The following is a 16,583-nucleotide window of genomic DNA, read 5'->3' as shown; positions in this document are numbered from 1 at the left end:
AAAGGGAAATCGCTTCTTTTCTTACATTCCGTTCTCCCCCCCCCTTTTTTCTCTTTGAAAATCTCTGTTTACCGGAGTGAAGGGATCCCCTCCCACTCCTTTATTCCGCTGGGGGGGGGGAGACGCGCTTAAATCGCTTTTTTCATATTTGACAACTCACGGTTTCAGCCACTCTTTTTCTTTTATCGTTTCCTTCCATTCGCTTCATCACTCGGTGATGTCTGGTGGCTCCGCTAAGCCCCGTTCGGGGTCGCTCACGCAGCGAGGTCCATAGGGGCAGGGCATGGCGAGAGCCTCAATTTCCGACCGTTTGGCCGAGAAAGAGGCTCCCCCCTTGAGCGCCCTAACGCGCCCCGGATCCGAGCTCCTCTCAACTGAGGTGCTCGTTCGAGTCTCCGCTCGCGCGGAGACCCTCCTCAACTACGGGCGGGCGAGACGCCCTCGGGAGCGACCCGAGGATGCGTCCGCCGTTCGCGGGAGCCAGACCGGAAGTCAGCTACCACCTCACACTGTTGACTCGTGTTCAGTGTATGGTCTACTAAGACCCCTAGGTTCTTTTCACACATACTACTGCCAAGACAAGTCTTCCCCATCCTATAATTATGCATTTGATTTTTCCTACCTGCAAAACTTTACATTTATCCCCAATGAAATTCATTTTATTTGTTTTAGCCCAGTTTTCCAGCCTGTCAAGATCATCTTGTATCCTGACTCTGTCTTCTACTGTATTTGCTATCCCTCCCAATTCAGTATCATCTGCTAACTTAATAAGCATTCCCTCTATTCCTTCATCCATTTATAAAGATCTTGAATAAAACAGGTCCCAGGACAGATCCTTGAGGCACTCCACTTGTCACTCCTCTCCAAGAGGATTAACAAACACTCTTTGGGTGCAATCTCTCAACCAGTTACGGATCCACCTAACGGTAATAGGATCCAAACCACATTTTACCACCTTGTCAACAAGAATATTATGTGGGGGAAAGCCTTAATGAAATCAAGATAAACTATGTCTACAGCATTCCTCTGATCCATCAAGGTTGTAACTTTCTTGAAAAAAAAGAGATAAGGTTAGTCTGACATAACTTGTTCTTGAGAAATCCCTGCTGGCTCTTAGTAATCACAGCCATCACAGTGCTCAAGAACTAACTGACTGATGATTTGTTCTAAGACCTTTCTAGGTAGCAGTCATCAAGCTGATGGGTCGGCAGTTACCCGGATCCTCCTTTTCCCCCTTCTTGAAGATGGGGACAACATTTGCCCACCTCCAGTCTTCTGGCACCTCACCTGTTCTCAAAGAATTCTCAAAAATAATGGACAGAGGCACAGAAATTACATCTGCGAATTCTTGGATGCAGTTTATCTGGCCCTGGGACTTAGTTTCATTTAAAGAAAATAACGTGTTTGTGTACTACCCCTATGCTGGTCCTAGGCTGCAACTATGGATGCCAGTCCCCAGGTGGGGGTGGAAGATCCCTTGATTTGGCAGGCTCCTGCCCACTGCTGGTCAGCTAGCCTGTGGGGGAAGCCCTGCCCCCAACAGCAGCCGCCCCTCTCCTTCCCCTTCTGCAAGATTTAAAGGGCCCTCCAGCTGATCGGGGGGAGCATGTGGTCCGCTGACTAGATGGGAGGCCCTTTAAATCTTGCAAGAGGGGCAGCTGCCAGCTGCACGCCTGAAAGCCAAGTGGCAAATTCACCACTTGGAGTTCAGGTGCGCTCCCCCCCCCAGCTTCTTTAAAGGGTCCCTTTAAAAGCTTTGGGCAAGAAGCAGGGGGGAGCCCTTGCACGTTTGAACTCCAAGCGGTGAATTTGATGCTTGGAGTTCAGGTGCCCCCCATCTGCTTCTTGCTCAAATCATTTAAAGGGGGAGCCCTCGCGCACCTGAATTTGCCACTTGGAGTTCAGGGAGCACTCATCGCCAAAGTGATGATGTCACTTTTGCGTGATGTCATCATCTTGGGGACATTCCTGCCCCCTCCAGAAATGCCCCCCCCAAAGTCCCCCGCTGAGGACTAAGAAGGACCTGGCAACCCTAGCTCCAACTCCCTTCCCTCATCATGTGTTCTGTTTTTACCACATTGAGCACCATTTCCCTCGCAAGAGAAGACTGAGGAGAAGTAGGAATTGAGCAGTTCTGCTCTCTGTTCATCAACTGTTACAATTTTGCTTTTCTGTCCTCGCAATGGGCCTACCATATCCTTGCCAATCCTAGCCAATAGTGTAACAATAATGATTCAGGCGTGTTAGGTATTTCTTGACCCGTAATTTCCTTGATTTCTCTTAACACTGCACTCCAGAAAGATTTAATTTTCCATTTAATTTTTGGACATGCCTACCAACAGTGAACAAAGGTACCGGTTTCATTACAACCTTTCCAGCAAATGGATGCAGCTTTATATTTACATTTAAACAGTCTGTCAGGTGTAAGGTACCATCTCGCATATACTTTGAAATGCTGCAATTTTAAGTACAGAGATTTACTTTTAAACATACAGGAAGACCATATCTGGGCCCATTGGCTTTCTGAATATATGGTATTGCTATCTCCAGGGGTCATTTCGTAGAAAAAAAGGTGCAGGAGCTCATTAGCATAACTTATTTGCATATGCCAACACCCCCTGACTTCACCGCTCAGGCTCCACTGGACTGTTTTGGATTGCTAGCTATTGTGGGGGGGACATGCAGATCTGTCCTCACAGAGGAGGGAGAGCTTGTACCTGAATAAAACTTGGTCTTAAAGGTGCCACTGGATTGTTTTGGCTCTGCAACTTACCTGGCTGCTTCTTGCTCTGATTGAGGGCTGCTGGGAGCAGGGGGTGGGACTTATTGCATGTGCCCGCCCCCTAGGCTCTTTACTGCCGGAGCTCCGCTCCTGTGCGCTCCTGCAGGAAATGACCCCTGACTATCTCTATGCCATGACTTTTGGATAAAGGACTGCTTCTTCCATATTTCTTCATTTAGCAACCTGTATATTACTGTCAAACAGTTCTTTGAGTACCCTGGCCCAAAGCCATTAAGGGCTTTAAATAGGGCTGCCAAGTGGGGGCGGGTGGCGGGTAAACCCCTGCTTTGGAGGCCTGATTTCCGCCGCCGTGGAATCGGGCCCCGGGGGGAACTCCACCCCCGGCGTGCACGTCACTAGGAAGTGATGTTATGATGCCGGGCATGCTGGGGGCGGGGCCACGACCATTCAAGGGGAAACTCTATGGTTTCCCCTTGGGTGGTCGTGGCCCCACCCCCAGCGTGCCCAGTGTCATGACGTCACTTCCTAGTGACATGCATGCGGCGTGCGCGCATTCCAGGATCCACCCGGGAGTCCCCCGCTCCGGAAGTGAGTACTACTTGGCAACCCTAGCTTTAAAGGTAAGAAGCAACACTCCTTCAGCACTGGGACATTACAACCCCTGTATCCTGGCTTGGACAATAGCCTGACTGCAGCATTTTGGATGAGCTGAAATTTCTGGACCATTTTCAAAGGTAGCCACACTACAGTATACTAACTTGGACATAATCAGAGTATAACTCACTGAGGCCAGATCATTTGTTTCAAGGAGCAGTCAAAGCTGGCCCATCAACCAAATTTGATCAAAGGCACTACATGCCACAGAGAAGATTTGGGCCTCCGGCTGTAGTAGGGTTGCCAAGTGGAACTTACCTTGGCGGGGGACTCCCGGGTGGATCCCGGAGCGCACGTGCACACGCCGCACACACATCACCGGGAAGTGACGTTATGCCGCTGGGCACGCTGGGGGCGGGGCCACGGCCATACAAGGGAAAACCATAGAGTTTTCCCTTGTATGGCCGTGGCCCCGTCCCCAGCGTGCCCACGTCACTTCCGGGTGACGCGCACATTGGGGAGGAGTTCCCCCCGGGGCCCAATCCAGCGGTGCCGGGGAATGGGCCTCTGGGACGGGGGTTTCCCCGCCCACCGGGGCGACTTGGGATCCCCCGCCCACCGGGGCGACTTGGGATCCCCAGGCTGTAGGCCAGAATCCAGCAGTACACCCAAGCTATGAATCCCCTCCAGGACAGGCTAACCCCTCCATCCTCGAGCAGTTTTGTTTAACATCCTGTTAACTATGGTTAGTTAGAATCTGTCAAACCAGGATATGGTACCTTACTTTGAATCTGTTTGTTAACCAAATTTGAGTTTGGTTCGCATGATATACAGGCATGGAAATTCTGGCCTGATCCCCTGACCACAGCAAAGGTAATGGAACCAATGTTTGTGGAGGCACATCAGTAGCTGAGTGTGTGAGCTGAATCCTTGTTTCACAAACCGGCCATGGTTAAAATAAGCCATGGTTTGGCCCTTCTATCTGAATCAAGCCCCTGGGAGGGACAGGGTGCAACGGCCCACTGGCATGCAGAGGATGAAGCTGTCTGTTATGTTTTTCTGGGAAGTTCTGCTCTTTGTGATTTGCTGATGCTTTTCCCCCTAGAAACAAAACTATGCAGTCAGCTGCCAGGTGAGTCAATGGAACACCGCATCCTGGCCAATCCCATGGCAGACTTTGTTGGAGGGGAGGAGGACCGGGCCCACCAGCTGTTCCACCACTATCGAAAACGGTTTGGAAAGATGTATGACAATGAGACAGAGATGGAACACAGAAAACATACCTTCACTCACAACATGAGGTGCGTAGACAAAGAAAGGGGGGAGAGGGGGAGGAGGCTTCCCAATTAGGTTTGCCAGCCTCCAGGAGGAGTTTGGGGATCTCCTGGGATTACAACTGATCTTCAGATGATGCAGATCAGTTCCCCTGGAGAAAATGGCTGCTTTGGAGTGTATACTCTGTGTTATACCCTGCTGAGGTCCCTCTACTCCTCAGATTTTGTCCTCCCAATGTTCTACCCCAAAATCTCCAGGAATTTCCCAATCTGGAATTGGCAACCCTATTCCCAACTGTCCAGACCCAGTGGAGAATTCCCTACTTCCAACCCCAATCTCCTGTGAGCAGTTGAGGGGTCGGAGGGAAAAAAATGGCCTCCACAGTAGCACTCTAGAAATTTCCCCTAGGTTCTATGGTCTTTACGATTAGAGATTAGGGGAAATTCCTAGAGCTTCACGTGGAACTGACATCACATCTTTCCCAAACTCCACTTTCCCCTAGCACTGCCTCCACCCCCACGTATCCTGTGGTGGTTAGGGCTAGGAACCCTTGTTGCAAAGGGGATAGTTGTGGAAGAAGATAGGGAAGAGAAATGGTATCCAAGTATGTTCTGGAGGCCACATTATGCAACCACCACACTGAAGCGAAGTGTGTCTGGGTCTGGTGTGCCTGGATGGGCGATGTACCTAGGAACTTTGTACATGATACCTTCACATCTGATGGAAGAAAGATCAAGCTGTGCATGCAACAGCTGTGTGAAAGGGCCCTAAGTTCTGCAGGGTGGCTGTGCCATGTTTCTTAAGGTCATACTCGCAACTGAGCTGTAATGATTCCACTGGGTTGCTCCCCAACACCTTTGGTTGAGCTTTTTTTCTGTATGTCATAGCAGCCCTGTTCATATCACCTTCCTCAAGAGGGATGGATCACTTCTGGGCAATGTTCCCTCTAAGCTGTGGAGTCTTGTGAGCAAAAATTCTACTTTGTGAGCTGCTGGCATTAAAGTTGTGAGCAAGCGATTTGGGTGCTGCATCAATTAGTTTGCTCTGGAGCCATCCTTCCTGAGCGAAGACAAAAATGTGTGAGCCGGAGGCTAAAAAACTGTGAGCCAGCTCACACTAACTTAGCTTAGAGGGAACACTGCTTCTGGGTAGGGTTGCCAACCTCCTGGAATTAGAACCGATCTCCAGTTCCCCTGGGAAAAAAATGGTTGCCTTTAATTTAAAAAAAAAAACAACACTCCCAGGGCTTAAGCCAAGAGGGGTGTTTGATGATTGGGACCATGGTGCAGAAAATAGAGTGAAACCTCTGTTCCACCACACTCTGACCCCTATCTGTATTGGGACTGTCTGTAGTTGCTCTTTTTACCATTCAGATGCTTTGGCTGTAATGTTGACCATGCAGGCTCACCAGCTGAAGCTGACCTTCACTGGCACCTTCCCTTTCCAGGTTTGTCAACTCTAAGAACCGTGCCAATCTCTCCTTCAAGCTGTCTCTGAACCACTTGGCAGACCTCACACAGGATGAGGTGGCTGCAATGAGGGGGAAGCTCAAAAGCACAACTTCTAACAATGGGCATCCTTTCCCTCACGAGCAGTACATTGGCCTCATCCTGCCCGAGAGCATTGACTGGCGGCTCTATGGTAAGTGGGGTTAAGAAGCAGTCTTCTAGGTAGAGGCAGGGCTAAAGTTTAAAGCAGATGGAAATTTCTCCTATGCCCCACTTTTTGGACCACTGGTGATCATTCCTATATCTGGGGACATTATTCCATGCTAGGAGGCCAAAACTGAACACTTATGTTGGAGGCCCATAACTGGATCTTCCAGTGCTTTTTAAATAGCTGAAAGTAGCTATGGGAATGGATCACGGGTATGTTGAGTCAGGCAATGGTTTTGAGGGGGATTAACTCTTTTTCACTGCACCTTGATTGAAATCACGCATGCACAATGGCTATGGCTGTAGTAGAGGCCAAAAAGACAGCCACTCTTCTCTCCTTTCCCTCATGGATTTAATTATGTGCTGTATTATGGTAAAAGCTGGGAGGCAAAGGGGCCCCATTGATACAAAGGGATAGCCCCTTCCCTTGCACCATGTCTATGGTTGCCATCAGCAGGAGGGTTGGGGGGGGTAGCATCCCAGGCAGGGGCCATTTCCTGCAGGAGCGCACAGGAGCGGAGCTCCGGCAGTAAAGAGCCCAGGGAGCGGGCACACGCAACAAGCCCCGCCCCCTGCTCCCAGCAGCCCTCAGTCAGAGCAAGAAGCAGCCAGGTAAGTTGCAGAGCTCCCCCCAGCCCCCCGGTCCAAAACAGTCCAGTGGCACCTTTAAGACCAAGTTTTATTCAGGTACAAGCTCTCCCTCCTCTGTGAGGACAGATATGCACGCCCCCCCCCCACAGCTAGCAATCCAAAACAGTCCAGTGGAGCCTGAGCGGTGGGTGTTGCCTTCTGACACACTTCCGGTGATGTCAGGGGGTGTGGCATATGCAAATAAGTTATGCTAATGAGTTATGCTAATGAGCTCCTGCACCTCTTTTTCTACGAATTGACCCCTGATCCCAGGAGAAAAATTAAAAACAGAAATAAGGCCTCATCTGCTTACAGGAAGTTCTGACAACAGAGTTTCTGGTGATTCTTAGAGCTACCCTTGTAACTTCCAGGTAGCTCTAGGAATAGCCAGAGATTTTGTGCCAGAACTTCCTGTCAACAGACATGGCCTTATTTCCCTTTTTAATTTTTCTCCCCAGGATGATTGCCCACTCACCCCCCGTTTCACCCCAGTTTCCACTCACTGATCAGGTGAGCATTGGTGGGCAAGGGCTGAATTTACCTGGAGGTCTCATAAGTGGGCAAATGGGAACACCAGCCATGGCCCTGATTCAGTGTAGGTCTCCACATCTGCATCCTTAATAAGTATTCCTTTAGAGAATAGATAGGGTGCCTGTCCAGAGACCTGCTAGACAAGAGCTTGTGTACAATCCAGGACCCTAACTCCAGGACTCTAACTCTGTTGCATTCAGGTGCTGTGACTCCAGTCAAAGATCAGGCGGTGTGTGGCTCTTGCTGGAGCTTTGCAAGCACAGGAGCTTTGGAAGGGGCTCTTTTCCTCAAGGTGAGCCTGTCTGTCTCTTTGGGGGGCAAGACTTGCTTTTTAGCATATCTTGGAGAGTGTCGTTGACAGAAGCTGTCTGCACGGATGCTCCAGGTGTTTGGGGGGCAAACCAGATAAGCTGCTGGGAGTCCTGTGTTCTGTTTGAACACAGGGTTTGTTGAACTTCAACAAAGATTTAAAACTGTTTGAATTGTTTTGTACAATATAATCTTTCTGCTTTTGTTCATAATTCATTCACGGAGTGTCTTTATATTGATACACTCTCCTCCCGTAAGCTCTCATTTTGATATATAGCCTCCGAGTGGTGGCTGGAGGCCTCCTGGAATTACAGCTGGTCTCCAGAGGACAGATCCGTTCTCCTGGAGAAAATGGGTGTTTTGGAGGGTGGGTTGTGGGGTATTATACCTTGCTGAGATCCCTGCACTCCCCAGACCCCACCCTCCTCAGGTTCTACCTCCCCCAAATCTCCAGGCATTTCCCAACTCAGAGCTGGCAACCCTAAATTGGTACATAAATATGCTATTTTAAATTTGGGCTTCTGTCTGTCCACCTGGACAAACTGAAGCCCAACAAGGCTGCTGTCGGACAGGAAAACAGCATTGGGGGGGGCTTAATGACCTCCCTTTGTACCATTATTCCAAATGGGTGCCCTGTACTTGGGCATATTGGGAATTAGTCTGGTTCCCATACAAAATCAATCCCAAACACCTTGTTCATTTGGCTGATTGGAGGGGGGGGGGTGTAGTTCCCAAGCACACATTTTCCCAGCTTTCCAAAATTCTAGTTCATATTTTCCTCCTATTTTTTTACATTCCTACCCTAACAAGTGCTCCTGGATTTAATTATTAGGTAATCCCAGTCTTTATTCCTGATCTAGCGTGGCAATTTAAAAACCAAATGTTAATGTGGATTTAGTGAGTTCATGGGGAAAAAACAGCAAATTGTAGAAGCATTGAGCATTGATAACTGGTATTTTGACAGTGTTGTCTTTCAGTTCATGAGCAAAGGTTAAATTTTTCTTTCTTTTTTTGAAATGTATTCCTCAAAACCTAATTTTCAAAGTAATGGTTGCTGGTACTCACTTATTTGAGCAACAACATTTCCCTTCTGCACCAAAAGGAGCCTCTTCTCTTTCTGGTGTCCCTGGTTAGTGTCAGGGTCCTTAGTCAGGTTACGCAACGCAACTTCATGAGAAGATAACTGCTTATTCATAAATCCAGTACTAGAGACACGTGTACAGCTTGTGTCAGGAATGGCCGCCAATACTAGGGCCTCTGACTTATACTAGAATCAAACATCCCCCCTGTAAGCATGAGCCAATGGATACATCTCACGCGGGCAAGGGATGCGGGCAAAGCAAAAGCCGTTAACTTTCCCAGCCGAGTAAAACTGCAGTTGGAGTATCTACAAGGTCAAGCATAAGATAGCAAACAGTTGGTGAGCCAGGGAGAGCTGAGCCAGAAAACAGGAGGGCACATTCCTCCACATTCCAAACCTATGACAGAGCTACCTGACAGTTGGTGGCCCTGCTGCTAAGGGTAGAATGGCACTGCCTGGGGGTGCAGCAGAGACTGATGCTGGTTCTCCTACTCTCTAGACTGGCCAGCTCATCCCGCTGTCTCAGCAAATCCTCATCGACTGCTCTTGGGGCTTTGGGAACTATGCCTGTGACGGCGGTGAGGAATGGCAGGCATACGAATGGGTCCTGAAGCATGGAGGCATTGCCACCACAGAGTCCTATGGGCCATACAAAGGCCAGGTGAGTGGGGGTATCAGGTATCACCTAACACTCCTGCCTGTGTGACCAGGACTGGAGGTGGATCAGGGTCTGCTCTGCAAGGGTGACTAGGTGAGCCACTCTCTGCATATCAGGGGCTAGTTTCTGTTGAAACTTGGGTTAATGCTGACCGTGAGATATGGTTAGTGTTGGACTAGGACTATGGAAACAGGACAGAAAGTCCTCTCTCTGCCTTGGGCCAGTCACGCTTTCAGCCTAACCTACCTCACCGAGCTGTTGCAGAGCAGTAAAGATGAACTGGAAGAGAGGAGAGAACCATGTATGTTGCCCCAAACTTCTTGGCAAAAGGGCAGGATAAAAATATGCACCTTGTTGCATATTTTTGCATGTGCTTAGAGTTCTTCATGAACAGAACACATTCTCAATGCCAGGCCTGTAGCCAGGGTTTTTTTTTAATTTGGGGGGGGCTTATAATAAGTCAGGGGGCACCCTGCACACACCCCAAGGGAGCAGCACAAATCAAATTAAAAAATGGAAGTCGCGGGGGAGCTGGGGGCTGGATGAGAAGTCGCGGGGGGGCTTGGCAGTAAGTTGGGGGGCCAGACCCCGAGATGCCCCCACTGTAGCTACGGGGCCCGCTCAGTGCGTATTTTGAATAACTAGATTGTTGTGGATCAGAAAATCCAGAAATCCCTAAAGGGAACAGGGATAAATGGGATTATATAAGATTTTTATTTTATTTCATGAAATGTATATCCTGCTTTTGCATTCAATATCCTGCTTTTGCATCTTCTAGTAAAAACACAATGGTTGAGAATGTCAGTAAAATACGTTAGAAAATGCAATCCGGTTTAGAATTCCTGACTGAAGGTCCTTGAAGGTGTTTTATTTTCAAAGGCCTTCCGGAACAATTGCTATTTAGATATCAGCACTTGTTCTCAAATCCATTTAGAAAACTACCTAGAAAGTTGAAAGACTGAAGTGTATGTGCACACATTGACTATGGTATAGTTACTTCTGGCAGGACATTTTGATTTAACATTAGTCGCTTCAGTGGTGCTTTCTAAAAATACCATAGATCAAATTAACACAACACAAGAAAAACATTAAAAGCAGCCATGGGTCAGACCAATGTATCTAAGTCCAGTTTCCCACAGTGGCTAATTAGATGTCCTTGGGATGCCTGCTGAGCAGGACATGGAAGCCAAAGTCCCACAGAACTCTAGTATTCAGAGGGCTAGCTGCCCCTGAACATGGAAGTTCCATTTAGTCATTGTGGCTAATAAATATTGATGGACCTCTCCAGCATGGATCTGTCTGATCCCCTTTTTAACACCGTCTGCGCTAGTGGCCATCACTACATCCATTGGCAGCAAATCCCACAATTTAATTGCTCACTGAGTGAAAAAGTGTTTCTTTTTTTTCAATCCTGGACCTGTTCATCAACTCCTTTGGGTGCTCTCAAGCTCTAGCTAGTGTTATGGGAAAGGAAGAAGCTTTCTCCCCTTCCTCTGCTGCATGCAAAATTGTATGTACCTCTATCTTGTTTCTCTCAATCATCCTCTGTCTGGGCAGAAATCTTCTTTGCTATGTGACTGGATAGCTATGCAAAAGAACCAAAAGGTTTCCAAAGAAGGGTTACGATGGGTGTTAACGTTGGCGGGTGGGTTTGTGGGATTTTCTGTTGCACCTACTGCTGTTATTTTTAACCATTCTGTCTCCTTGTCACCCCCCCCCCCCTTGGTCAGAATGGCTACTGTCATAGCAACGCATCAGAACTCGTGGCCAAACTTTCACATTATGTCAACGTCACCTCTGGGAACATCACTGCTCTGAAGGCTGCCATCTACAAGCAGGGCCCCGTGGCCGTCAGCATCGATGCCTCCCACAGGACTTTCTCTTTCTATTCCAGTGGGGTCTACTATGAGCCTAAGTGTGGTGAGTCCTCGCTGATGGCAAAGCTGTTGAAAAGCTGTGAACAAAACCCCAAGGAGGGTCATGGCAGTTGACACTTAATCTCGGGTGGCAGCCTCCATGATGCAAATGCCTCTTGGTTTGTGTTATTAAGACCTTGTGTTCAGCTGTCTAACCAGGTTGGATGTACACAAAATTATCAGACCATTGGTTTATCAAGGTCAGTATTGTCTACTCTGACTGGGGCTTTTCCATGCTTTTTTTTTTGGCCACATCTCAGCCTTGCTCCTCTTGCAATTTTTCTTTGTACCCTTTTCAGATAACTTTTGCAGCAGCCTAGGGTTGCCAAGTCTGATTTTCGCCGCAGCGGGGGACTCCCAGCTGGTGGCTGGAGTGCGTGCACGCCTATTGTGTAGTGGGTTAAACGCCTACTAGAACAGCTGCGGCTGAGGTGGTGACCGCATGGTTCGTTGGACACAACAAAGACTAAAGACTAATGGCCGGCTGGCCAACTATGTACATGCTGGGACCACCCCCTTGGTCCAGTTGGTGGGTTTAAACCTCCCGCCAAAGTCCCATTGGTCCCCCCAGTGGTGAGACCAGGAGCCTTGTCCCCATTGTTCTCCAGAGTCAAGTTCTGGGGTGTTTGCTGGCCCCTGGTGGAGGTCAGCGTACACAACAGCGCCGCATCCATGTCCCCCGGAAGTGACGCGACCACGCCGGGCACGCTGAGGGCAGGGCCACCACCATCCGAGGGAAAACCATAGAGTTTGCAAGTTCTCAGATGATGTTAGGGTTGCCAAGTGGAAATTTCTTCTTACCGGGGGACTCCTGGCTGGCGTCTGGAGCGAGCGCGCGCCGCACGCACGTCACCCAGAAGTGACGTGATGATGCCGGGCATGCTGGGGGCGGGGGCACGACCATCCGAGGGAAAACCATAGAGTTTTCCCTCGGATGACCATGGCCCCGCCCCCAGCGTGCCTGGCGTGGTCACTTCCAGGTGTTGTGCACGTCGGGGTGGGGTTCCCCCTGGGGCCCAATCCGCCGCCGGCGGGGAACGGGCCTCTGGGGCGGGGAAACTGTGGGGACTTGGCAAGCCTACAGCAGCCTAAAACAATTGGGGGGGGGATTGACTGGGAAACCATCCTGTATATGAGAGAGGGGTAGTTAAGAAGCTGAGCTGCAAGAAAAACCCTGGATTCATACAGAGGTCTTTCATGTAACCTCCTATCTGGTCCTTTTAAATGGAGATGCTGGTGATTGTACCCAGGACCTTTTCCATGTAAAGGGAATATGCTCTACCATTAAGCCACAGCTCCGTGCCCATTAGGAGTCAGGTACCTCTTTCCAGATTTGTTCATTCAGATCATTCTAAAGGGATCAACAGTCAAAAACACAGCATTAGGAGGGTAACAATGGCTACATCTTCATGGCCATGAAAGATAACTGAAGTAGCCTATTGATGCCGTGTGCCCAGTTGTTCGCCTTTGGAAAAGGGGGTCAAGGAACTGATATTGGTTAAATTAATTGGAGAGGTTAGTAATCACACCACACTGCAGAGCATCAGCCAGGTGCCAAGTTTATGTAGAGTTCAGGACTGGCGGTGTGCAACACGGTTATTACCGATAAACATGATGTGATGCCACCTCCAATAAGCAAAGGGCTTTGCTGTGCTTATCTAATTCATCCTCATCCTTAGAAGCAGGTTATTGATGAATTTGGGGCACAGAAGAAAAGAGTGTCTTAAGGTTCCCCAGCTCTATAGATGGAGCCAATGGGTGTCAGCCAGACTAGTATGAGCCTGCCAGTAAGTTTGCTTAAAAGCCAGAGAAATGTTTCCTGGAAGCTTAACTGCCTGGTCTTCTCAGACTTCCCATCTGTCACCACACATGAGCAGCCGCAACCTGTCCCTTTAATGTCTTAGATGCTGCACAGATTATTCCTGTACTTTCCTCTGATGCCTTTCAGGAAGCTGCTGCTGGCTCTTTCATATCCCAACTCTTTTCCAGCCACAAACAGGATATGTCACACTCTAGACTGCCTGAGTGGTCTGTCTAGGGCTGAAGCAGGAGCTTGTAGCAAAGCTTAGGCAGCACCAAATCCAGGTGCCTCCCAGGAAAATAAGGAGCCCTGCTGGATGAGACCAGGGTCCTGCTTCCAACATTGACTGGCAGCCAGGTCCTTCTGGGAAGCCCATATGCAGGGTATTCCTTCTTGTTGTTGTCCCCCCCGCCCCCCAACATGCAGTACTTAGATATAAGGCTGGGGCTAAAGGAACTGCAGGAGGAACTCGCTTTCCCTCACCATTCTGCTTACTTCTGTAAGTGAGTCTCAGCTGCTCTGATGTTCTCTGCCTCCTAGAGCATACTCAGTCCTCATCAGGCTGCTTTGGGTTAGGTCATATTACTCTGTATATCAGGGAAGTCCATGTCTGTGTGAGTCTATGCATGCATGGCAGGCATAGGGACCAACCATTTTACTACTAGAGATGCTGATTCTCCTCCTTAATGCTGACTATCCATTTATCTATCCTAGCTGATAGCTGCTGGTAGAAATATCCTCCCTGGATTTTTTTCTAATCCTCTTCTGATCATTGTGTTCTGTGGTAGTGAGTTCTGGAAAGAAAAATATATATCCATTGCCTGCAGGAGTGCTCTTGTCAGTCTTCAACCCATCTGCCCCATCAATTTCATTAAATGCATATGAATCCTCTAGTGCCGAGGAGAAAGGAAGACAGATGCCTCTAAAAAAAAAAATCAAAAAAAAAAAGGTTTTTCGCCTTTCCTGCCGTCTAGCCCCCTTGCATTGCTTTGCATAATCTCACTTGTTGATGCTCTATTTTGTACTCTGCTAACTTGTACTCCCTTTCAGGAAACAAGAAAGGTGAGCTGGACCACGCAGTCCTCGCTGTCGGTTACGGAGTCCTCCAAGGAGAGCTTTACTGGCTCATCAAGAACTCCTGGTCTACATACTGGGGCAACGATGGCTACATCCTCATGTCCATGAAAGATAACAATTGTGGGGTAGCTACTGATGCCACATACCCAGTTGTAGCGTGACCACACCATGGCAAGCTCCCAAAGATGATCTACAACACTTCCTGCTCCAAACGAGGTTCCTCCATCTCCATTTCTTTAGAATATTTATCAGCAAACTGGAATCTTAGCCACAGGGCTAGCAGAGACTCAAGGAGCCATCAGATCTGGCCTTATGAGAGCACATGAAGAGCCCTGCCGGATCAGAGCAGTGGTTCATCTAGTCCAGCCTCACACAGTGGCCAACTAGTTGCCATGGAGAATCAACAAAGAGGGCACAGAAGCCAAGGCCTTTCTTTGATGCTGCCTCCTGGGCATGCAGGTGGTTTCTTGTAGGCAGCACCATTTTTTGGAGTCAAGTCAGCTCTTCCTTTCCTCATCTCATATAGAATCCCTAACCTTGTGGGACTTTTTAATTTTTGCGTCAAGCCCTTCATCACTCCGGTTCCTCAAACCTCATATATAGGAAAGGATCCAAGTATTCTCTGATTACAATCTCTTCCAATTCCATCAGCACAAACACTTTGCAGTCTTTGCAGAAAATCTCTGTGAAGCAGGGCAAGGTGTGTCCTTTTGGAACAAGGCCTGGGAATTTGGTGTGGCTTCTCCAAGACCATGAAGTCATTCTGTGGCACAGCTGAGGAACTTGCTATTCTGCAGGTTTTATTGCCTTACTTTGCACACACCAGGGGGAAGGCTGTTTGGAAGCTGCTACCGTGGTCAGGGGGTGGGTTTGGAAAAGGCTAATGTAGAAAAAGCTGCATGCAGGTATACGGTCAACTCAGACTTGGGCTAAATTCTCTGTCATCAGTCTTCTTAGGAGCAGCTGCTGTGACTTTTGTGTCTGGGCCAATTAAAAATATTATACCGTGCTTGTCTTGACTCTTATTACGTAGGGAATGACCAGCTGCAGTTGGGATTCTAAAAATCCAGATCGATCTTCCTGCTTCTCTTCAGTACATTAATAATATCCTTTGCACTCATACACAATTCTTTTCCCCAACGACCCCATGAGGTAAGTTGGGCTGAGAGAAAAAGGCAGCCCCAAGGTCACCCAGCAAGCTCCAAGCCTGAGTGAGGATGCTGAACCCGGATCTTGCCAGTCATAACCAGCCATTCTAACCACGGTGCTACAGCTACTTGTGCACCTCCGATTAACAAGAGGGGCACCTTTGTGAGAACTGCCTTCTCATCTGGTTGGTAGGGAAAACATTTGATTAAAAACGGAGTAGAAGACAGCATTTTCATTCACTTAATACCTCCCTCCCTCCTGCAACAGGGACACAAAACAGTTTACAATTCTTTCCTCCATTTTATCTTCACAACAGCCCTATAAGTTAGGTCAAGCTGAGCGAGTGTGACTGGCTCAAGGTCACCCAGTAAGCTTACATGGCAGAGTAGGGGTTCAACCCTGGCACTGTCAGATCCTAGTCTGACACTCCAGCCATTACACCACACTGGTTATCCTCATGGGAACTGCAACTTTAATCCCCTTGTTCGGAGCTGCGGTGGCTCAAGTGGTTAAGACGCTGAACTGCAGGCTATGGAAGGTCGGTAGTTCAGCAGTTTGAGACCTGGGTGCCGCATGATGGAGTGAGCTCCCGTCTCTAGTTCCAGCTCCTGCCAACCTAGCAGTTCGAAAGCAAGAAATTGCAAGTAGATAAATAGGTACCACTTCAGTGGGAAGGTAACAGCGTTCCGTGCGCCTTGGTGTTTAGTCATGACAGCCACATGACCACGGAAACGTCTTCGGACAGCGCTGGCTCTTCGGCTTTGAAACGGAGATGAGCACCGCAACCCTAGAGTCGGACTCGGCTGGCTTTCGAGCAAGGGAACCTTTACCTTTCCTCTCAGCACACTAGTGCACAGCCAGTACAGTAGAGGATTTCTGTTTCCACCCTCAAAATGTTGATTATATTTATTTATTGCATTTATAGCCTCACAACAGAGATAAAACAATAAATATGATTAAAAGCCAATTAAATAAAACAGGATGGCAGCAAAGACTATAACATCAGTCCAGAGCAGCCTAACACGCTTCCTGTTAGATGTTAGCAGGACAGTAGGCTTGTGTAGGCCTACGATGGGCAGGGGAGGCCGAGATGGTAGAAACATCTGCTGCCTCAACCAAAATCTTGGCGGAACAGCTCTGCTTTGCACGCCCTGCAGAACTGCA

At 48.7% G+C, this 16,583-nt stretch overlaps 1 protein-coding gene across 1 annotated transcript in view; it reads left to right on the top strand.

The window, feature by feature from the left end:
- Window positions 1-14,660, top strand: part of LOC107116648 (digestive cysteine proteinase 2-like) — a 43,491-nt gene extending 28,831 nt beyond the window's left edge. Inside the window, exons 6-11 of the mRNA XM_015418606.1 lie at window positions 4,443-4,638; window positions 6,060-6,253; window positions 7,629-7,720; window positions 9,318-9,479; window positions 11,207-11,396; window positions 14,244-14,660. Coding sequence (XP_015274092.1) covers window positions 4,443-4,638; window positions 6,060-6,253; window positions 7,629-7,720; window positions 9,318-9,479; window positions 11,207-11,396; window positions 14,244-14,431 — 1,022 coding nt within the window. The 3' untranslated portion in view covers window positions 14,432-14,660. The remainder of the gene's footprint in view (window positions 1-4,442; window positions 4,639-6,059; window positions 6,254-7,628; window positions 7,721-9,317; window positions 9,480-11,206; window positions 11,397-14,243) is intronic.
- The last annotated feature ends 1,923 nt before the right edge of the window (window positions 14,661-16,583 follow it).

This window comes from Gekko japonicus, unplaced genomic scaffold (assembly GCF_001447785.1).
Source record: "Gekko japonicus isolate JY-2015 unplaced genomic scaffold, Gekko_japonicus_V1.1 scaffold456, whole genome shotgun sequence".
Classification (NCBI taxonomy): Eukaryota; Metazoa; Chordata; class Lepidosauria; order Squamata; family Gekkonidae; genus Gekko; species Gekko japonicus.
This window is presented reverse-complemented; position numbering and strand designations above follow the sequence as displayed.